Source organism: Rhinoderma darwinii, chromosome 7 (genome assembly GCF_050947455.1).
Source record: "Rhinoderma darwinii isolate aRhiDar2 chromosome 7, aRhiDar2.hap1, whole genome shotgun sequence".
NCBI lineage: Eukaryota > Metazoa > Chordata > Amphibia > Anura > Rhinodermatidae > Rhinoderma > Rhinoderma darwinii.
Genome location: NC_134693.1, coordinates 127,707,744 through 127,732,746, shown reverse-complemented (window position 1 = coordinate 127,732,746; position 25,003 = coordinate 127,707,744). Strand labels below are relative to the sequence as shown.

The 25,003-nt window shown below is 39.0% G+C and overlaps 1 protein-coding gene across 7 annotated transcripts in view; it reads left to right on the top strand.

Annotated features, from left to right (window-relative positions):
• Positions 1 to 25,003, top strand: part of MAGI1 (membrane associated guanylate kinase, WW and PDZ domain containing 1) — a 381,212-nt gene that overhangs the window by 321,904 nt on the left and 34,305 nt on the right. For all 7 annotated transcript variants that reach the window (XM_075834000.1, XM_075834001.1, XM_075833999.1 and 4 more), the window contains one exon: positions 18,046 to 18,077. In XM_075834000.1, the coding sequence (XP_075690115.1) occupies positions 18,046 to 18,077 (32 nt within the window). The remainder of the gene's footprint in view (positions 1 to 18,045; positions 18,078 to 25,003) is intronic.

Here is a 25,003-nt window from a genome sequence, read left to right as displayed (position 1 = left end):
TTTTAAAAAACGAGCATTTTTGGCCAAGTTATGACCATTTTTGTAGTTATGCAAATGAGGCTTGCAAAAGTCCAAGTGGGTGTGTTTAAAAGTAAAAGTCCAAGTGGGCGTGTATTATGTGCGTACATCGGGGCGTTTTTACTACTTTTACTAGCTGGGCGCTCTGATGAGAAGTATCATCCTCTTCTCTTCAGAACGCCCAGCTTCTGACAGTGCAGATCTGTGACGTCACTCACAGGTCCTGCATCGTGACGGCCACATCGGCACCAGAGGCTACAGTTGATTCTGCAGCAGCATCAGCGTTTGCAGGTAAGATCGACTTACCTGCAAACGCTGATGCAGAATCAACTGTAGCCTCTGGTGCCGATGTGGCCGTCACGATGCAGGACCTGTGAGTGACGTCACAGATCTGCACTGTCAGAAGCTGGGCGTTCTGAAGAGAAGAGGATGATACTTCTCTTCAGAGCGCCCAGCTAGTAAAAGTATTAAAAACGCCCCGATGTACGCACATAATACACGCCCACTTGAACTTTTACTTTTAAACACACCCACTTGGACTTTTGCAAGCCTCATTTGCATAACTACAAAAATGGTCATAACTTGACCAAAAATGCTTGTTTTTTTAAAAATAAAAACGTTACTGTAATCTACATTGCAGCGCCGATCTGCTGCAATAGCAGATAGGGGTTGCAAAATCTGGTGACAGAGCCTCTTTAAAACACAAAACCATTGATTAAAAAAAAATAAATTACATTCAAAGGTGTACATAGCCTTTAAAAAAAATCCGAAAAAAGACTTGGTTTATGCATAATTGTCTGTATTTAACCATAAGGCATTGTTCACACGGCGTGTATTCAACGCATTTTTGCCACGTTTTACGTGCCAAAAACGCTTCCTTTAAACATTCCAAAAACGCTTGCTTTAAGCTTCCCATTGACCTCAATTGGAAAACGCATTGTAGTACATACAACGTGTTTTTTTTACGCTTGCGTGTTTAAAAAAAGCGTAGTGTAAAAAATGAAGCGTCAGGCCAGTTCTGCCGAAAGCGCTCCTAATTCCCATAGCCAATGGAAGTCCTAATTATGCGCCCAAAAACACGCCGAAAACGCTGCTAAAAATGCCTGTACTTTAAAAAGCGCTTTGCAAAAACGCTAGCGTTTTTTATGCATTTACACACAGTTTTTTTTCTAGCTCCGTGTGAACCAGGCCTTAAATGGTTTTCTCTGTGTCTTCAGGCTAGGCCTTAGAATAGGCCATCAATATGTGATTGCTGACGGTCTGACCTCTGGGACCCCTGTCGATGAGCACAATGAAGGGGCTACAGCACTTGCTAAAGACCGGCCATCAGTGTTAAAGTACCAGAGAACCTCTGTACTTATGTCTGGCATGGTTATACTTACATACTGTAAGTTAGAAAGGGAACCCAACCACAATTACTTTAATGGTGCTGTCCAGGATTAATAAAAAGGATCTGCTTTTTTTTTGAGAAACAGGGCCAGTCTTGTTCATTGGCTGTGTCTGGTATTGCAGATTTTCATCATTCCAGTGAATGGGGCTGCCCTATAATACTAAGCACAGCCCTTGGACAAAAGTGGTGCATTTTCTGTAAAAAAAAAACAGACATTTTTTTTCTAATCCGGGACAACTCTTTTATATCCGTCTGTACTGCAATAGAAGTTTGTTAATGACCCTAAACACAGAGTTTAATTAAAGTATATGAATAAATGCAAGCTTTGAGTTTTCTAGGCCATTCTGTTATTTGGCAGGTTTATTGAAAATGCTTTTCACTTTATTGCTGGTCTTTTGAATATTGACTGAATGGAAATAAAACATTAGTAGTTAATTGGATTAGTGTAAATGGTGGTAAAGCTGAGAATTGTTTTTCAGCACTGAGAGCAATGGGACCGAAAATTAGCAATATGTCTATGGTAAATGATAAAATATAAATATATATATATATATATAATTTAGTACATATTACGGAGACTTAACTTACCGGTTCCTCACTGTTTTCCCATCGCTGTCCCGGTCTCCTGCAAAATTCTATGTATACGCCTGTGTCATGCTGACACATCACTTAACCACATTGGCCTTTCGCCGCCATCTGGCATGCCGTCGCGCTTTGCATAATGGTGCAACAGAGGACCCCATTAATCTTTAAAATGTGCCCTTTAACTTTAACACATACAACTACCTGGCCTTAGCTTATCTATGGAGAGAGAACGACCAAATCCAACCATGGGAGGTGGTTTTGCAACATATTGGGAAATCATTTTGTGGTCGATAACCCCTGTTGGTGTACACCATTCATAGGTGGCTGTCGCGCTCTGTGGGTACCAACTTTGAAACTCATAGGGGTCCCAATGTGTTAGGTAACTGGCAGATCCCCTTGACTGTTGCTGTCTCCCCCAACCCGCCTCGATCCAAGCCTAAGAAACCATCGCTTACCGTTATGGTTACTACTTTCAGCCTTTTCGTCAAACAGTTGTATTGGATGCATAGTGTAATCCGACTGTTTAAAATTAATATAGTTGGCAAGTTCTTCATAAAAGAAAGTATTTTTCCTATTTGATGTATTTTGCAATGGGTACTAAGTGTGCAAATTATTGTGGCGCATGCTGCTTTCTTCCCCTCTTAAACTCTTCAGCGATTTATCACTGTGCCGCAGCAGATCCTCGACATAAAAGAGCGACGCTGTCTGCTGGATCTGTCCAGCTGAGCAGCCTCCTTTTATTCAAGCAGCATGTTGTACCAAGCAGTAGCGGAACAGATACCCCATACCGGCTCTAATCAAAAGTCATCCATAGACTTTTGATTGTTAAGTAGCAGATTTTACACAAGTACAATAAGCTCAGATTTATTAAATGAGCTTTAAGTCGGCTTTATATTTATTTCATAGAAAAAAAAATACCTTGCTGGTATATGAAATGTGTATTCATACCTCTGACTGGGCGTCTTGTATAGATAACACAGACCCTGTTCATAGGAAGACATTTTAAGGATTTTTCTATACATGTCTAGCACATGGCGGCTTTGGACAATGTAGTCACAGTACATCACAGCATCTTTCCCTGGACCCCCAGTGATCAGCTGTAATCTGTGGGAAAACCCTGCATCAAGTGTTTAGTTTCCCTGCAGCACCACCACAGGGGAAGTTAAGTATTACACCGTTGTTAATGAACTGTCCATGGAATGTATGGGTATGTCGGGTCCCCCAGAGTGTAAGGCCCTTATACATGGGTTGATTATTGAGCAAACGAACGTTTCCAGAATGCTCCTTCCTGATCCTCCTGTGTGAAAAGGGCAACGATCAGCCGATAAATGCTCATCGTCCGTTGATTGTATCGTTTATGCAGTCTAAAATAATATTGTTGTCGGCAGCACATTTCCCTGTGTAAACAGGGAGACGTGCTGCTAACATGATAGAAATGTATGGGGATGAGCGATCGTTGTAATAAGCGCTCGTCCCCATACATAGCTCCTTGTGAAAGGAGCAAACGAGCACTGATGAGCTGTCTCCTTGATAGGCACTCGTTTACACGATCCACTTTGGGCCATGTAAGAGGACCCATACTCTTTAGTAAGGGAACAGTCGAGCTACGCTGTTTTTGGAACTCTGGAGCTAGGGAAACAGCATAGATCGCTGTGCTATGCTGTTTCCATAACTCCCATACACTTCTATGGGAGTTACGGAAACAGTGTATCTCAACGTGCTCAGCTGTTTCCATACTCCTGGCCACCTCACAAGTCGGTAGCGGGAGAGCGGCAAGGGAAGGTAGGACAGAGATCAGTAGGCCCCATCCTAGGTGCTGGTCCAGGGGTGGGACCGGCATCTTTCGAACATTTACGGCATAGTCTGTGGATATGAAACAAGTGTCCAAGATGAGAATACCCCTTTAAGAGAAATCTTTGCTTTATCGATTTTGAAAAGATCCACAGTCTTGCCATAGTTGTAATGCTGCCCATACCTGGCCTGATTCTATGGTTCTCATCTGGTTGGCAGGATGAGAATTGTGTTATGAAAGTGAAGATAATGAAACTGTAAGAGCTCGATGTCACACAAAGAGAATCCCTGACAAGCTGTAAAATTATTTGTTTGATGAAGGTTATCCATTTCTTTTTCCTCAAAGAAAAGAATGGTTTCTTATATTTGAGGCCCAAAGTGTTGTTGAGATGTCAGGTTGTCTATAGCTATCCTAAATTTTATTTTGAGAGAGTCTTAAAGGGGCTGTACAGGATTAGAAATACTTGGCTTCTTTCTCCATGGCTTGTTTCTGGTATTACAGCTCGGCTCCATTGAAGTGAATAGGACTGAGGTGCGATACCACACACACCCTGTGGGTTGTGTTGTGCTGTTTTTTGGATAAAACAAACATTTCTTTCTAATCCTTTACAACCTCTTTAACTAGAACATAGGCCTATGCTCAGTATAGTCGGTGGACATGTCTGTTTGCAGTGTCTCGCATTAAAAGGGGGTGTTGTCATATTTCCCATGCAAATTTTACTGAACTGTTGTAATCTCTGCAAAGATTGGCCTCCTTATACTAGAGGGTAAGCATCTGAGATATGCAGTGGACCAGGGTCGTTTTGTGGGTTCCAGCACAATGTTTTCTAAGCTGGCCATAGACTTTAGATGGAATTTAGACTTTCACATGGACGGTTCATCAATGAAGGTCGGAGAATTAAACGCAGCTCCAGCTTATGTTGGGGGGAAAAGTAATGATTGACTGAAGATATCCAACTCAACCAAAAAGTTTAACAGTGATGTGACTGTCACTTGATCATAATGGAATTAGCAGGGTTGGGCAATAGTCTTCTAAGGGCCTGTTCACATCACCATTGCCCTTCCGTTGAGGGGTTCCGTCGGGTTAGCCTAAGCTAACCTAAGCTTCCGTTTCCCTCACCTAAGCTAACCTAAGCTTCCGTTTCCCTCACCATTAATATCAATAGTGACGGAAACTTAGCTAATGGTTTCTGTCTGTCACTGGTGTGACAAGGTTCTGTTGTTCTTGACGGAACCAATAGCGCAGACGACATTGAGTTCAATGGTAAGGGAAACGGAAGCTGAGGTTTCACTTTCCCTTTCCGCTGAGGGGTTACCCGATGGAGACCTCCGACGGAACCGCTCAGCGGAACACAGACGGTGATGTGAACACAGCCTAATGTCTTTGGGAACCATTAGTATTTAGGACTCAGCTCCTTGGACAACCTCTTATTATTGAGCAGATTTCTCCACCACTGGAAACTCCACAATCAGCTGGTATCACCAGGGAAGTTCCTAAATATCTACATCTGCAGGGTAAATAAAGCATTACACGATGCCCCTTGAAATTAATGGGAGTACATGTAACGCATGGATGTCAATGATCCTCCATTGTGATAGCCTCTCTTTGCAGCAGCTCTCCACTCTAGCTAACAAAAGTAGGTCCTTTTCAGACACCTCTATGATACTTTTACATATCCTAATAGAGAAGATGGAATAGTTTTCCAATGATCCACTATAATAAGGCTCACAATTATAGTTGTCAAATAGATTTCCATAATTCCAACAGTGAGGTTATTGAACATGCTCCGTCATCTCTGCACCAGGAACCATTGACTTATTGTTGAAGGTCCCAGATCCCCGTCAACTTGATCTTCATGACCAGTCCCCTATTGGAAAATCCTCTTTTAACCACTTCAGATATGTAGCTGTATCCACTCATGTGATCTTTGCCATTCCCTTGCCTGCATCATAGCATACAGTACGAAATAAAAGGGGGTTGAGATTCCAGCTGACAAATTCAATGTCGGCACGCCTCATGTCTGTCCATCCATTCGCCATTCAACGTGCACTCCCTATGAAGCCCAATCCTTAGAGAATCCAGTCTGTCATCTGATCAGAGAGTATTCACCTGTAAATGCCTTAAAATCTGATTTTAGAAAAGGTTGTAAAGCCTTTTACAGTATGAAGTATTCGTCTGTTTCCACCAGAGAATTTCTTCAGTGATAAGTCTATCTACCTGTTCTCGTCTTTGCAAATTCTTATCTGGCTTCTGCGCATAGAAGATAAAGTGTTTCTGGTTCATTCTCTCTAAAGTCGTGTTAGCAATTTTCCACTAGCCGTTTTTTTTTTTGTGAAATCCATCTCCTGTATGTCTGTAGCCACGTGTCGAGTTCAGAAAAATCTGTAAGCACCAAATAAACACTTAGGCTTGTGAGTGCTCTTGTTTCCAGCAGTTCTCAAATTGGCAGATCATTCAGTTATCATATTACTAAAACCCGATTAGAATTCATTCCAGGAAGAGTGTAAGTGCTTGGTGAAGGGATTCCAGGAAAGAAGACACCGATGGGAACCGCCAACCAGGAAACCGGATGTAGCTGGTGGGATCGGTCTATAAGTTAGGCCACCCTCTGCCAGGAATTATTTACATATACATTGATCTGATTCTGAATCCTAGTCTCAGATGGGGCAGGACACAGAACATGGCATGTGGCCTGGCCAAGGAAAAAAAATTGTGCTCAATCTGGTTCATAATTGTTAGTTTTCTTTTTAGCCTCGTTGAGTAATTGTTGGCAGGGATCTAGTTAAGGAAGGGGGAGGTTTGCGGGTCAGATTTCCCTCAGCCACAGTGGTTAGAGACTGGTTTTGTTATCAATCCCATTGATGACTATTAATCATGCATTAATAGGACCAGATAGGGGCCAGATTATCGAATAGTCTGGAAGTTTTGGATGACCATACGAAAATATATCTGCAAATGCAGCTTTAAATAAAATGTTTACAGATAATCTGGTGATGTGACTGTTGGAATGTCCTTATTGGGTTTTCTCTGCTCCAAATGGTAAAACTACTCATTATTGTGAAACCCATACAGTAATAATGCCCCCTTTATGCCCCTACACAGTAATAATGCCTCCCTTTGTGACCCCGTACACAGTAATGATGCCCTTCTTTTTGCCCCCTACACAGTAGTAATGCCTCTATCGGGCACCCACACTGTAATAGTGACTCCTTTGTGTCCTCCACACAGTAATAATGCCCCCTTTTGTGCCCTAACCCAGTAATAGTGCTTCTCCTTGCGCCCCTATACTGTAATAATGCTCCCTTTTGTGACCCCTACACAGTAATAATGCCCCCTTTTGTGCCCTAACACAGTAATAGTGCTTCTCCTTGCAACCCTATACAGTAATAATGCCCCCTTTTGTGCCCCCATACAGTAATACTCCCCCCTCCCTAATGACTGTGGCCTAAAAGAGTAAATTGCAGGTCAGGCAGACAATGGTTCTCTGCTCTGCCGTGGTTTTCAACTAAATACTGTTGGAAGTGGCGGTCACTCGGGAATCTGGATGCCCGGTACTAGCGATGCCGTTGCCCAACACTTAACCTTAGTAACCACATTGGTACACAGAAAAAAAAAAAGAAGAAAACTCATTGCATCACTGCTCACATCAAATTAATTAGAGAGTAGTCCTTGTTACAGAGACTCTCGATAAATTAGCAATTCATTCCCATGCGAAGGACGTGTATCAAAGATGGTTTTGAATCATTTTTGACGTTCTGTGATTTGCCATCCTGAAGTTTCTGTGCTTGCTTTTTCTAAGTCTGATTTTTTTTTTGTTACAGTCATCATAAAGACAGTTCTCAAAACAGAACTTGCCCCATTCTCTTTGACAGATAGATGATTTAGATGCAAAATTATTCACAAAGAAATCATTCACAATGGTATTGCAGTGCAGCGTACTGGAAAAAATAAAAAGTCAACTGATTTTTCTTTTTCATTTTTTTTCTTTATCAGACTGAGAACAAAGATGTAGAAATATTTGTCAACAGAGATGAGTTTTATGTACTTATTTATCTGTATATATTGCCCTATTTTCTCTGGAAGTAATGCATACCCCTTGTTGCAGTCAGTTCTGCAATCAGGATTTTTACACAATGGGCTGGTATTCATTTGTTGCTGATCTTAGGGGTCGAGCCTCAAGCTGGTGATCAAAATTGCTGCATCCACCGTTTGTATAAACCTAGATGGATACTTTTTAAAGGGGTGGTCCACATTTGTAACACGGGTCTCCTGACCAACTAAAATAACACAGTTTTCTGCTGCTAGAAACCTCTTTGACCACCTGTAATTGGTGGGGAAATCTGGTAGCAAGTGTTCATTTTCCCTGCAGTGCCATCACAGGCGAAATTAAGTATTACTCTGTTCCCATAGAAATCAATGGCTGTTGATGTAATTGATGGATATTCACGAATTTATACCTTGACATGGGCGCTGATTTTTTTTTTTTTGTCCAAAGAGATTATCTAAACCTTTTTTTAAAGAGGCTCTGTCACCACATTATAAGTGGCCTATCTCCTATATAAGAAGATCGGCGCTGTAATGTGGATGACAGCAGTGCTTTTTATTTAGAAAAACTATCTTTTTTTACCACTTTATGAGCGATTTTTAGCTTTATGCTAATTATTTTCTTAATGCCCAACTGGGCGTGTTTTTACTTTAGACCAAGTGGGCGTTGTACAGAGGAGTGCATGACGCTGACCAATCCGCGTCATACACTACTCTCCATTCATTTACACTGCACTAGCGATATAGTTATATCGTAATGTGCAGGCACATAAACACACTATAACGCTACTCATGTGTCCTGATAATGAATATAAATTACATCCAGCCAGGACGTGATGTTTATTCAGAATCCTGACACGTCTGAATCTTTTCTGTGAGATTTCCAGCAAGGCAAACGTAATCTCGCGAGATTACGATGTTAACGAGATTACGTTTGCCTTGCTGGTTATGTCACAGAAAAGATTCAGAAGTGTCAGGATTCTGAATACACATGACGTTTTGGGAGGAGGTAATGTATATTCATTATCAGGACACTGCAGTAATGTTATAGTGTGTGTATGTGGCTGCACATAGCGATATAGCTATATCGCTAGTGCAGTGTAAATGAATGGAGAGAAGTGTATGATGCTGATTGGTCACTGATTGGTCAGCGTCATACACTCCTCTCTGTACAACGCCCACTTGGTCTAAAGTAAAAACACGCCCAGTTGGACATTAAGAAAGTAATTAGCATAAAGCTAAAAATCGCTCATAAAGTGGTAAAAATAGATTGTTTTTCTAAATAAAAAGCATTACTGTCACCTACATTATAGCGCCCATCTCCTTATGTAGGAGATAGGACACTTATAATTTGGTGACAGAGCCTCTTTAAGGCTTCATCTTTTCCTGCTGAGACCAGCTCGTGAGGTCGGCTATTCCACAGATTCACAGTTCTCCCAGTATAGAAGGCTTTTCACCTCTGGAGATTTCAACCTTTCGCCTCTGAACCTTTTTTTCTCCAGATGGAGGGAGTGCCCCCTTGTTTTTTGAGGGGATTTTACATGGAACAGGTTTTCACTATATTTCTTGTTTGGGCCATTCATATATTTATATAAGTTAATCATGTCCCCCCTTAGTCGTCTTATTTCAAGGCTAAATAGGTTTAATTCTTTTAAACCTTCCACATAACTTAGATTCTTCCTTATTAGTTTAGTTGCTCTGCTTTGTATTTTTTTCCAACTCCAGGGCATCCTTTCTATGAACTGATGCAGAGAACTAAATTTCATATTCTAAATGAGGCTGCACTAATACTTTGTAAAGTGGTAATAATATGTCCCTGTTTGGCGAATCTATGCCTCTTAATACACTACATTATCTTGCTGGCCTTAGAAGCAGCTGATTGGCATTTTGTTGTTATTTATTCTATGATCTACAAGTATAAAACGCTACAATAAAAACTCTACAATAAAAACTGCAGCTCGTCCCACAAAAAATAAGCACTCGCATCGCTCAATCGTTGAAAAAAAATAAAAAAGTTATGGCTCTCAGAATGTGGCGACACAAAATCTTTTTTTAACAAAGTTTTTTTCTTTACAGTAGTAAAGTATAAAAAACCTACATAAATTTGGTATCGCCGTATTTGTATTGAGCCACAGAATTAAGTTAAGTTGTCCTTTTTACCGCATGGTGAAAGCCGTAAAAACGAAACAAAAAAAACAATGGAGGAATCGCAGTTTTTTCAAATTTCCGCAGAAAAATATATTTTTTTCAGTTTCCCAGTACATTTTATAGGTACTGATTGGACAGCGTCATACAGAAAACATTACACCGCCCAGAGAGAAAAGAGTCACCTCCCATTTGGCAAGTATAGCCAAATTAGCTTTTTTTTAAAAAAAAATGCTCAGAACTTTCCAAATAATAAATGTTTTGTAAAAAAAGTTACACTGTAGTTATCAGCATCATAGCGCCTGTTAGATTAGTTAGGAGATAGGGCATTCATAATCTAGTGACAGATCCTCTTTAATTTACCCATTAGATGTCTATGAGGGACCGTGTCAAACGCTTTTCCAAAGTCCATAAACTCTATATCCACAGCGGCCCCTCTGTCTAGTTACCTCTTCATTTAAACAAATCCGGTTGGTTTGCCAATTTCTGTCCTTAAAAAATAAAAATGTACTATTTTCTAAACCAGACAATACTGCGATCGATCAGTGAGTAGGAACGGTGGGTCGGGGCCCACATTCTCACAATCGGTGGAGGTTCCAGTGGTGAGGCCCCCAGCGATCAGTTTGACCGGTAATAATTTGGGATTTTGGAAAAACCCCTTTAATATAAACATTCTGTTTCAATGTATTTTCCAAAAGAGTTTGCAAATCTGACATTAGCAAGTGAGAACATGACACAAGGTTCTCAGAGGAAGTTGTTTTCCAGCAAAGCAATCTGCTGCTTGCAGCTTTTTAACAGCTGTCCTATTGTCCTTCTTGTTTAGCATTCTGCCTACCTATGTACAACCGGCCCAGTTCTAGTCTGTGATGTGACCTTGACCGACGAAAAGGTCACGCGTAGAAGTAATAAGAGGGTGGTATGGTGAGCACAAGGCCCATATCAAGGTCTGTGGAGACCTCTCCTCGGCAAATATTTGACGCCCCCATGCCATTTTCTTTGAAGGGAATATTATGCTTCCCTAATACAGCATTAATAACAGGGCCATACAATGTCTAAATAATACCACTATGCAATGCTAAATAGCAATAAATATTGCTAATATAATACTGCCAAATAGTGCCTACATAATAGTGCCAGACAGTGCCCAATTAAAGGGGTTATCCAGGATTTAAATATTAATGGCCTACCTTTAGGATCGACCATCAATATTAGATCGGTCGGGGTCTGATCAACTTAAAGGGGCTGTAGCGCTCGTGTGAGTGGAGCAGCCTCTACATTGTTTACATTGGGGTTCAGTCTGGTTGGACTTGCACATATCATTGTTTTCGTAGCACCCATTGGAGGTATTACAGCGCTGACCCATTCACTTGAATGAAACAATGCTGCATTAACATGCACAAACACTTTGAAAGTACAAGTACAAACAGCCTGAAACCCAATGTAAGCAATAAAAAGGCTACACCGCTCACACGAGCGCTACAGGCCCTTTAGACAGCTGATTGGCAGGGGTGCCAAGAGCGGACCCACACCGTTCTAATACTGATGACTTATTCTAAGGGTAGGTGTCAATTTTGAAATCCTGGATAACCCCTTTAATAATACTATATGGTGATACCTTTGCTGATTTTATAACATGGGTTTAGATCATGATGATGGAGGTCGGTGGGTGGACCTCAGGGCAGTTTCCCCTTTTGCCCATGCTATAATCCATCCCTTGTGAATACATACGTTACCTGCAGAGGACACAAAGCAAAAATCTGTGAGAGTGCCCCCAAAATAATCCCTTGTAATATTTACTACTGGTCTCCTCATTTGGGGCCAAAGGACCTTTGGGACTGAGGGACCTGTTTACGCTGGAAGATGTTGTGGCAATTTCCAGCTGTTGCCTCCTACTATAGATGAGTACCTATAGCAGACATCTTTGCATACATGTTTAGACCCCAGGTCAACCTTGTTTCTTTACTGCAAATTGACCAACGTCATGCCTCAAAAGGTTCATGTTCATTGTAGGTAAGGTGCCTTGCAATGCTTCGCATAATATTGGCCCGGTCTGTCTATGCCTATGATTCAGTACGTTGTGCCTAAGGGAGTAGCGTAAAATTAGGCAACAACTGTCTGGGGTTCTGACTGTTACGCCTTGACCTTTTGGATTTCCTACAGATATTGTATGAAATATTAATACAGCATTATATTCTTTAGCTATTCTGGTCCCTACAATCTTCCAGGCATCGGATGCGTTCATTCAAATGATATTCAACTCTGGAGACGTTGCTGTTTAATCAATGCATTCATAAATTATTGGTGGCATCTCATTGATCTTCATTTGCGTACATGGCTGCATATTAACTTGAATAAGTACTTGACCTTTTTTCCTCCTCTATATAGTGAAGAAATTCCTAATAAGAAGGCAGATATGGGAGTAGATGTGGTGGGTTTGTAGTGATTAGTATCTGATTTAGATGGTACGGACCAGATACTGGCTGCGTAATTGATGTAAAGGGAATCAGCATGATCAGTTTTGCATATAATTTTGTATGTAATTATTCAGTCATAAGGGCAACATGATTTCTTAAACTTTGAAGAAAAAACTTTGTATAAAACATTGACTTCAGCATGGCAGGGTATAGTTCCTGTGCATCTACAGGACACAGATCTGCTTATTTCCCTCAGAAAAGGACAGTATCCTTCAAAATTATGTATTGAACATCTCACTGAGTGAAGTATATTTTTGGCCACTAGGGGCAGTGGTGTCTATGTATTTCTGTACAGTTTCTCCGCAGAGTTGAAATTGTAGAATTGTCATGGTATTTAAGGGTTCACAAGTAACTAAATTGGTAATAATAAGCCCCTAAACCTTTAATTTGCTGCTTATGAATAAAAATATTATAAAAACAGATGCTAATCTCTCTCATAAATGTATTTTGAGGTAGTATGTTTGCCAATAGTGGGGCAGATGTACTAATGCAGTCTTAGATTAAGAAAGTGTAAACTTAGAGAAGGAGTTCAGAAGGTGCACCAATTCATCAATGCTGTATGATAAATGTTGTGCACTTTTTTCTTTCTCATACCACCTTTGATTTGGCTTAGTTTGCAAAAGAATTTTGTAAAATGAAAACATTTTTTGGGTCCATCTTAAGCCAAACCCCTTTCAGTTAAGCCACACCCCTTGTGGAACAATTCTAAAAAGTGTTTAGTGAGGCACAAACATCTGGTTTAACTATGCATGCCCCAAGATGCGCCAGATTTTGGCGCAATTTACGAAACATTCGTTCTCAGACACAGTATATCTGCCCCAATGTGTCCCCAGTTCCACTATATATTTTGTGACACTTCTTGCATATGTCAAATTCACCAGTTTTTTTTACTTATAAACTTTAGATTAAGGGCCCATGTATACAGCATTTCCGCATGCATGGACCCTGTACAGTGGTACACAGAGTCCCTATGGGTCCATATTAGAGACCCGCCTGGTGCTTCCATGAGGCACCATATTCTTCCCTAGAAACAATGTGCACAGTATTACCGATCCCTACAACACGGTTCCCTAATTTGGCCCAGTGAATGAGCCCATTGTCCCTGGCCCCATAGTAAAAAAACAGAAGGAAAATGCACTGCGCCACATAGTGCAGGTAAATCCAAGGTGATGGAACATATAGGTAGAAACAGTGATATGCTCACCTATAGTGATACAAATACAGGCACAACTCTGATGTAAATAAATGGTAGGTCCAAGGTGTGCTGCTGCCAAGATTCAGACCGGTTAACCAAGAGGTCACCGCAATAAATAGGACAATAAGTAGGGAAAAAATGGATCATAAACCTGGCTGCTACAATTAAGATCAAAGGAGCACGGAGACTAGGCAAGGTAAACTGAAGTAATTAATTTAATGGTAATACTGATAAGGGCTACGCGTTTCGACGCTGGACAAGCGTCTACCTCAGGTCATGTATAAAACAAACAGATTTGCAAATCTGGAAGTCCAGGAAGTCCAGCGTCGAAACGCGTAGCCCTTATCATTATTACCATTAAATTAATTACTTCAGTTTACCTTGCGTAGTCTCCGTGCTCCTTTGATCTTAATTGTAGCAGTGCCGTTAATGATCCATTTTTTCCCTACTTATTGGCCCCATAGTAGTCCTGTGTCCTGCCTCCATGGTAGGTACGCTACTGCTTCAGTTGATCCATATTTAATATAGCTATATATCTGAAATCTGTACAAATACTTTAATTACTTTTGTGTCAATTGAATTTAATCTTGGGAAACGTAACTTTTGAAAAATTCCTACGTGTATTGTTCCCTTAAGAGCTGTTGACATTTTGTACAAGCTCCATACAACCTTGTTACTTAACTATTACTGCAGGATTTTCAGTAAACATTGGTGTGAATCAAATTACATTTTATGATTCAGGGTACTTGTGGGGAAACGGACAAATCATCGCCTGGCATTTAATATACGTATAGTGATGCTTGCAATAATGAGCTTTGTGTGGCCAATTATTTTTTGTTATATTTTTATATTTATTTTGCCTTTTTTTGTATGTTTGTGTATGTGTGTGTGTATAATATATATTTTTTTATAATTTGTTTATTATAATAATGTTATATATTTGTTTTTTATATTATTTTGATAGTCTTGTTACATTTTTTTTTTTTTAAGATTTCCTTTTTATTCTTTTTGTTATATTTTGATAGTCTTATTAGATGCAATTCTTGGATGCTCCGTAACGAATATTTATGTTATTAATGACAAAAGCAATTAGAACTGATTATTTAGCTCTAACGATCAATTAAAAGTTACATTCTAATGATCTAGATGGTAAATTCTGGTATTGATACAGAGAAGTCTTTTTTTTTTTTTTCCCTTGATGAAAGGAAACTTCTCTTAAGGAGTTGCTAATTATTAGCTGAAGATGTTTCTATCTTCCCACTTAGTAATTTTGCTGATCCTGTTCTGAGACTAGGGCTCAACTGGGTTTAAAAATAAGAAGATATTTAAGTAAAATCTCAATTTAATTTAAAGAGAAGTTATGTTAAGGCGACTACTTAGATTTGTCTTCCTTTTTATATTATTTTCTCTGAAATATATTTCGTTTTAAAAGAAAACACAGATTATATTGTATCTAATTGAACTGCTTCATGCGCAATTGTAAATAAAACAAACCTCAGAAATAAAAATTCTTGCCGTTTTCTTTTTGAGGGCAAGTAAAATATGATGATTAAAAGTGTTTGTGTTACATGGATGGCCTTTTATATGAATGGCTGGCGTGTAATACTACATGTCCGCTGCAGGGAAAATGTGTGGCTGGCCACCGCAAACCCCGGCTTCTTTATGAAAATAAAATAAATACAAAAAAATAATGTAAGACATCTACACCTTCTTGTACATGGAGCTTAAAGGGATTGTCTACTTTGAACAAACTCTTCTTGATATAGGGTTCCCTGACGATAAGCAGATTCTAGGACCCCCAGAAATCTATGGTGGGAACCAAGCAGCAGGTGTTTAATTTTCCTTTAGCGCCACCACAGAAGAAATTGGGTATTACACAGTTCCTATTGAAATCTATGGGCTGTTCATGGAATGCTCGGACATCCGGGGTCCTCCAGAAAGAGAGACGCTCTTTGTAGCTGCTTTCCACTCTGGACCTGGACAGACTCCCATCTATTAATTTGAACATTCCTAATAAGTTATTTAAAAAGGGTTTACCAAACCACATTAGATTGTGAATATAAATTACTCACTTGTGCTGCTCTCTCTTCAGTTTGAATTTCAATTTTGGGGTAGCATTGGTCAGGTAGAGCACCCTACTACTTTCAATATCGCGCTAGTGGGTTATCCTGGCTTCACCAAGTAATTGTGGTTAAACATGGATGCATGTAAATTTGTTTTAAACTGACCAATGACAAGTGGTGAGAGAAATGATAGGTGCACCTGTGGTCACTATGTGAACCTTTCAGAACTTTGGAGGTCTATTCATTGGGTTGGAATACTTTTTGGACCTGCATAATAATTATTCTTGGTCACTTGTTATCACTGCGGTTGTATCAGGCAATAAATTAATCTGATCAATGATGTGTGGTCAGAGAAATTGTAGGTGCACCTGTGGTCACTATGTGAACCATTCAGAACAATGGAGGTCTGTTCATTTGGCTGGAATACTTTTTGGACATGCATAATAATTATTTTTGGTCCCTTGTTATCACTTCGGTTGTATCAAGCAATGAATATCACGTTATAAATAGGGATTTTTTTTGTTGTTGCAAGAATATGAAGACTTTGCCAGGGAACCATTCAGATTGAAATGAAACCTTCTTAAAGATAGGAAGACATTGGGAGGTGTATAAAAACTGGTGCAAAGGGCAAGTGATGCAGTTGCCCATAGCAACCAATCAGATCACTTATTTCACTGTAAACCTGTGTTGGAAAAATTGGAGTTGGGGTCTGATTGATTGCTATAGGCAACTGCGCTTGTCATTTTACATCTCCCTCCTATGTGGACTGTAATATAATCACTTCTTTATGAAGGTGACCTGTGAAAACCTCACAACCATCTACAGACGGAGCGTGGCCACCTTGGCAGGTTGCTAGGTAGTGGCCCAAACTAATTCAGGCACAGCCCAGCAATTCTATACTACTGGCAAAGTATATTCACGTGCCAAATCTTTGTACCTATGGCCACCTTAAGACATGAGTGATCACTATTGTATATAGTGTGTAAATATGTATATTGGGAGCTGTGCGGAGATTTCTTTGGCTGCGATCTCCATCCACTGGTGTGCGAATGTCTTGTTCACTGTCTGGTTGTTTATATTGTAATGACAGCTTTATAATCCGTGTTTATGCTGAATTGTATCCGGTATATAGAGAATCTGCTTGTGTTGTATATACAGTATATAACCATATTCATATCTATCTATCTATCTATCTATCTATCTATCTATCTATCTATCTATCTATCTATCTATCTATCTATCTATCTATCTATCCTCTTTATCTCCTATCTATCTATCTATCTATCTATCTATCTATCTATCTATCTATCTATCTATCTATCTATCTATCTATCTATCTATCTATCTATCTATCTATCTATCTATCTATCTATCTATCTGTCTCATAATCTATCTATCTGTCTCATAATCTATCTATCTGTCTCATAATCTATCTATCTGTCTCATAATCTATCTATCTGTCTCATAATCTATCTATCTGTCTCATAATCTATCTATCTGTCTCATAATCTATCTATCTGTCTCATAATCTATCTATCTGTCTCATAATCTATCTATCTGTCTCATAATCTATCTATCTGTCTCATAATCTATCTATCTATTTATCTGTCTCATATTTATCTATCTTTGCATTCACCATTATTATATTTATATTGAATAAACAAAATTATCCCAGTGTTAGTGAGTCAGAAATCTGTTGTGATCACTATTGATCTGCACTAGTGAAATCCGGTCATACCCCATCCTTGTTCTTACGGAGCTGCCTACCACATGTTTATTAACCTTGATGTAATAACACCCCCCCCCCCCCCTTCCGCACAAAAATCCTTGTCTTCTCACTTGCTGTAAAGAAACCCTTTTAACAGCCGCTTGTATCTGTTGTTCAGTTTCCATTGGTCCAATACAATTGACAAGCAGCTCGCGTCAAAAGGAAATATCTAGGTTTAATTGTTAGCCAAGTCCCTCTTAATCCAGGGGAAGCGTTTGAGATTCTGTCCAAGTGCTTCGTTTTCCCAGGCCGCTGAGGTCTGTTCTCCCCAGCCTCCAGGCTGCTGCAGCATCGCTAATGCAGATAGATTTCTGTCCCTCTCTCTTTCGCGTTCCCCCCTTTTTTTTTTTTTCTCTCTCTCGATCTCTCTTTCTCCTCCTCTTGTTTTTTTTTGCTTTCTCTCGCGCTCTGCTTTGATTCGTTATAAACAGACTGATAACTCCGATGCTGGAGACCGTCCTGGTTTTACCGTGCAGATGGCTACATTAGAATGATATACCTTGGGATTTATCTTAGATGAACGTAACATTTGTATGCTAATGTTGATCTCTCCCTTGTTGCCGTTTTGCAGGACTGCCAGTCCCAAAGAAGAGCCCAAAGTCGGTGAGTCCTTATTTTTACCTTTTTTGTATTTTTTTTTTTTTTTTAGCATGGTATTCTTTTTGTTTTAGAAATGCTATGAAAGAGGTTGTTAGCACTGTTTTATGCATTGTGAAGGGTGTGCTGTATATTGATATTGTGCTCGTTCTGGTACTGCATGATTAAAGAGCCGTATGCAGACAACCTTGCAGCCCCTTGCTCAACCAAATGACCAGGCTGTTCCTTATCGCACCTATTAATCTTGGTAGGTGACTCCTTTTTTTTTTTGTGGCAGTTTAATTCGGGAGGAGGTAAAAGACGGGGGTGGGGGAGATTGAGGTGGGGGCACTATCCATTTCATAGTTGGGGACAAAAAATGAGACTCCACCTTCTTTTCTCTATTATATAGTCCTTAAACACCTGCTATACTTTATAGTGGTGTTATGGGATACCCTTTTTTCTTAATTTTTTTTTTTTGGCAGGGGGGTTTTCAGCCATGATATCAGATCAGTTTCCATGAAATTTATTCTGGAAGTAGAATAATTTTTTTTCTTCAAATTATAGACTGCAGGAACGTGTAGGTTTAGGACCCCCTCCTCCCCCCCCCCTGTACACATCATTATTATTTTTTTCCACTAGATGCAGCACTAGTCAGTGTATTTCTTCAAAAGCCCGCAAAGTGGTTTCTGTAAAAATAGCTTGCACATTATTTCAGAGGACGTATAAATAATTCACTAGCTTGCGCTAATTGATGGTCTGTATCTTCTGATATTTTATTTTCCAGCCTGTGCTCCAGTATTTGAGTATATAATTTTTTTGGAATATTTTTTTTTTTTTGTAGACATTGTTTATACGCAATTATTGCACTAATCTAAAAGAATATAAATATGACAACCGCTATATGTGCAGAAATCATATATATATATATATATATATTTTTTTAAATGAGAATAATAACTTTTTATTATAATAAAAGGCACAAGTGATAAATATTCCTCTGCATTTAAATCAGCGTGCAGGACTTGAGAGGCATCCTGCTTAAATAACGCTGGGTCTCTGGAACAAGGGGAAAAAAAAATATTTTCGTTAAATACCTAAAATAAATGATCTGATTCTGATGGCTTCAGGCATTTCTGGGTAGTCACGTGACCTTAGGCCTGAACCATTGTCAGTTTATATTAATGCAAAGAGAGAGTCTTCGTTTGTGCTCACAGCCCAATCACAAAAATGTCAAAGTATAAGCTTGTAGTTCTGCACCATCGTCAGAAATAATTTAGCCCTTGGTGACAAGTCCTCAACAACCACTTTTGAAATAACTCTAACCTGGTTCTCATATAGTTTTAATTACATTTTAGTCCATGATTTATTTTTATTTTTTAAATCCCTTTTTTATTTTATTTTATTTTTTTTCTGTATTTTTCATTTTTTTTTTTCTTTTTAAGATGGACGTACTTTACAAATACGATTTACAATATTAAATGTCTGTCGGTTTTAATTTGTGATTTGCAAGGCAAGATAAATCCGGTGGCATTATTTTTAAGCTCCTTTACAAGAACTGTTCTGGGATGCTTAGTGCAATGTGTAATTAATGATTTTAGGCTGGAATTATTTAGGCTGGAATAAGAGTTGTTGAACGGCCATGAAATACATTTTATTTATTTATTTAGAAAAAGAAAAGGATGTTTCAAATGTTTTAGATCCACAGATGTTCAATCCATAGGATTATAGAATATAACGTCACAGACGGCACAGCAGATTTTTTTGTGATTTTTTTGCTACAGAAAATATTGGCAAAATGAACTATGGTAGAAATATCCACCAAACTTTTTTAAGCTGCAGTCTAATTTTTGATCCTGGATCAAATGAATCCAGTAATAATATTCTCCAATTAATTTCAATTTTCATATGTGATGAAATGATCACAGAATTAAATTGTATCAGCAAGCGGAGTTTGTTTATTTTTTATGAAAAACAAATTTTCATGGTAATTTTAACACTAGGTGTCTCTTTTAGTACTACTTGCACTAATTTAAGCATTTCACATACCTTTTATATATCTATATTTTGAGTATTCTAATTAAATTACAGATTGTGGTTAATTATTCCATTTAATAACCCTATTCATTTCTTATATCTTATTTTTTCTATAAAATAGAATCTTTTTACTTACCTTTTATATCCTTTGTAGTACCCATAGGCTATATTTACAATTAATATGTGCATGCACACTAAATTCACAGTTGTATGTCCTTTATGTATCAGCCCTCCAAAAAAAATTATAAAAATAAGTCAACATTTTATATCCAATGGAGCAAAAATATACTAGGAAAGGGAAATGAAAGATGGAAAAAAGTCAAAGCTGAATATACTTCTATCTCCCTAAACGGTGGACCTCTAGGCCCTGGCCTACATTGCCAATTACCTATTGATCAGTGCTGAAATGCGCCATTTTGACCGGTCTCTCACCTAGTGATTTTTGCTGCACAGCATATTTACGAAGGCCCAATTTGCATCCTTTTGTTGGGAAAGGTTTCTACTACCTGGCTTGCGGAAAGAAGTGGGTGTATTTGAGTTATTTACAACCCCGGCAAGTCCAACATACTGGTTGTTTTTTCCCCCGATGGTGGTGTTCTTCAATATCGTCATCATACAAGTTGATTATATATTGTGCTACTCTACCGTTAAATAGATAATACAATATACAGCCAAGATTTGTTATGTAGCAGACAGTGCAAATGGCTATGATCTATAGTTATCCATCCCCTCCCAACCTAGTCTCACTAAAACTTTACTGACTGCAGAGAGCGAACAAAAACTATTTAGTGACGGTAGCTTAACGCTGACACCTACAGGCTACAATACAAATCTATGGAAATATGGATCTTATTATTATTATTATTTTATTATTATTATTAAATTCTTCAGTATTATTACATTTATTATTTGCTTTTATTTTATTATAATTTTGTATAAAAACACAATTTGTATCTATTTTATGAAGCCATTTTGATTTCATGTGTGTAGATTATTATTATTTTTATTATTATGAACGTTTCATAATCCCTTCTATGCCATGTAATACAGCACATTTGTAATAAAGTCATATACTCCTTGTATATATAAACTATCGAAACTGTAGGGAGTGGAAAATTGTCAAAAACTAGGAGCCAATTCACATCAGCGTCGGGCTTCCGTTCGACCTTTCCGTCGGAGGAACCGATGAACGGAAAAGCCAAACGGAAACCATGGCTTCCGTTTGCATTACCATTGATTTTCAATGCTTCCGTTGCAGTTGGTTTCTGTTTGTTTCCGTTCCGTAATGTTTCAGTTTTTTTCCCGGAAACATTAGCATAGTCGACTACGCTATATTTTCCGTGGAAAAAACTGAAGCTTTACGGAATTTAAACACAGAAACCAAGAGCAATGGAAGCTTTAACAGTGAAATCAATGGTAATGCAAACGGAAGCTATGGTTTCCGTTTGTCTTTCCGTTCATCGGTTCCTCCGACAGAGAGGTTGAACGGAACCGATGAATGGAATCTGACGCTGATGTGAACAGGCCCTAACAGTAGAGGGAGAATAGACAATCGTGTGGTGTGGCGGGATGATCTTATTCTTTTTGGGATCAAACCCTATTCGTAGCTTCTGAAGCTTTTTGGCTATATTTTGAGGTAGACGTGTTGTGAGTTGAATTGTCACATGAAACCTAAAAATATACAAAGAACCTCAGAGGTGTAAGTAATTCCTAAGGGGGTCATGGGCCACATTTCCAAAAGGGCTGCTTCCTCTGCTTAATAGGAGAACTATAGATCTAAATTATGTCAAACATTTTTTTCAGTCGTGTCTTTGCACCATTATTATAGCAAATCCTTTTTATTCCCATTGTACTGCCCAAAACCTCTAATTCGGAGACCATCAAAGAAATAGGGGCCTAGAATACTCTGGGAATGTTTGGTAGAGAGCTGTACTGAGTTTTCTGAGGGTTGATAATTATGGCGTTTCAAGGATCTATATGATTATTTCAAAAACAGCGCCACTTTTATCCAGGAGCTGTGGCTGGTATTGCAGTATTCACTTGAATGGAGTTGGGCTGCAATACCAGACAAAGCCTATAGACTAAAGTGGCAATGTTTCTTGAATAATATTTTTTTTTATTTGTTTCTGATCTTATACAACCCCCTTAAAAGATTGTCATCATATCGACCACAAATTATTCTTTTCAGGGTTTTTTGCAAAAATCTTATAGTCTATATGTGCAGGAGCTGTTCCTTACTAGAGTACAGATTTACGCTGAAAGTCATTCCTTCATTCTGTTTTCCCATTGGACTTTTTGTTAAACCGTATTTGATAAGCATTTGCCGTGTTGCTTGGCAACTGGTAAGGTCATTATTTGTGGAAACAACCAGAGAGTGTTTGGCAATCATCTCAGTCTTATTGTGTAACGAAGCCTCCGGAATAATAGAGGAAACCTGCACTCCACTAAATTCCCCGATGTACACTTACTACGACAGATCTCTGAATATTTCATCACCGTGATTAAAGTATCAGCTGATTATGAGCTAATGCGGAAACAACGCAGCCATTAGAGTGGTCATCCAACGTTACCGATCCGATACGTGAGGTCACAGGATGACATAGGACGCGCGTTGTTTCACTCTATGGAGCTGATAGAAAGAAAGTTAATACTAAAAATGTACAGGGGGGTCATCAAAAATTCCCATGTGTCCAATAATAATAAATATTATTATTATACAAATTATTATTTTAATATTTGACTATATAAATATAGTAAAATTCTGATTATCGGATAGTCTCTATTATTGGACAGTCCTAGGTAAGCATTTTGGGCTGACCTGTAATTTGGGAGAATACAAGATATAAGTGACCGATTTTACATTTTTTAAAATCTTAAATCTCAAAATTTGGACTACACTATTTCTGAGCGATCACATTGGAGGATAGATTTTAGATTTGACTGACTGATCTTTAAAGGAACCTTAAATGGAGTTTGTCAGCTTCTTTTAGGCTACTAAATTAATAGCAGCAGCTGTTAGAGGGCTTAATCATATGTACAAATTTACCGTTGCCGCTGACGTTGCCTTTTCATTTTTGAGAAAAGTACTCTCTTGTGAGATATGCAAATAAGGTTGCAAGTGCTTTAAGGGCGGTCCCAAGCCTGGCAAGTACCCTGGGGTTTGAACGTAAACCATACCCAACGCCTCCCCCTGGCCTTGACTGATGCCTCCAGCATTTGCCGACCTCATTGGGTTCAGGCGGTGAAATGCATGTGGTGCATACACAGTATGGCCGTCAGTTCTCTGGCATGCGCAGTATTTTGCTTTTTCTGGGCAATGGCTTTAACTGATTTACTGCAAGCGTGCCGTATGCATTTCACTGCCAAACCCAGTGGCGTCAGCGAACATTGGAGTTGTCAATCAAGGTAGGAGAGGGAGGGTCTTCGTTTCAAAACCAGAGCACTTGGCAGGCTTGGGATCACCCCAAGGGCCCGTGCGACCTCATTGGTATATGACGAAAAATAACTTTTTTTGTCAGAAATTAAAAGACTATCGGTGGCAACGAAGGTATGTTTGAGTCCCCTACATGGCGCTGTTATGGGTTTAGTAGCCAAAAAGGAGCTGACCGACTCTCTTTAAAAAGATGGATTAAAAGGGTTGAGCGCTTTGGACAATTACGTTTTGTTACAAGGTATCCCCAACGACCGAGATGATCTCCATGTATCCCACTGCTAGGACCCCCAACAATCAGCTGTATTCTGTGGGGAAATCTGGCAGGAAGTGTTCAATTCCCCTGCAGCACCGCCACAGGAGAAATAAAGCATTGCCCATTTAAATCAATCCTCTTTATGCATAATACATGGATGTGCTGGGTCCTCCAAAGGGAGAGATGCTCCTTGTATTTTTTATATCGCTACAGCAGGTTGCAAGTCACCCTATGCTTAAAGTGTAGCTCCATCTTTGAAAATTTTTCATTTTTAAGTCCAATATATCTTTTGTAGGGGTTGTGTTTTTCCTGTTTCAGAGCTTTAAATCCCCTTCTTCCCCTCTCACAGCTATAAAGTAAAAAATCTATAAAAATTCTAGCTATCTGGAGCTGCCACTAGGGGAGCGTAGGAGCTTATTCTTGTGTTTAATGGGAGCGGCATCTTCAGTAAGCTCAAAGCTCCCCCTAGTGGAGGCTTCAAGCAGACAGAATTATATCATTTAACTCTGCGGCTTTGTGAATAGAAGCAGGAGATTTGGAGCTGTGTATCAGAAAAACTGATCTCCAACCCTAATAAAAACATATTTTGAATGATTCAGCACAGAATTTTTTACCTAAAAACGAAATGTTCATAGGTGACTACACAATGTGATAGACAAAGTAGTGCTGAGTTTGTTGCGGCACAATTCATCATGACACAGTAACATCACAATGTGTCATCTGTAGTTTCAAATCCAACTCGATGCGTTGTCACAAAGTAAACTGTTAAATTCCAAGGTCAGCTCTGCTACATCTGTCTATAACAAGTTATAATAGTAAGACACGTTAGATCACTTGAAAAAAAGATATAATAAGGTGAATGCCGAGCAATCAATTGTAACTGAAAAATCTATGGATAATCATAAAAGGTTCATTAGACATGGCCACCGAATTGATTTAGTGCATAAAAGCACTTCATAATTCCTTAAAGGGCTTTTACATCTTTAGCTGCGTTTAATTTATTTATTCAAGAACTGTATTCAGTAAAACCGTATTTAGCAACAAGGATTACGTCTTATCCAAAGATCATATAAAAGCACAAAAGAAATGCTCAAAGTTAGGCCGGATTCAAACGAACGAGTGCAAACTCGGACGTGAAACACTGCACTTTTTCCTGTACGAGTTGCACCCATGTGGGACCCATTTTCAGGGATCCCTCATAGACTGGAGTCTATTGAGGGATCCGTGAAA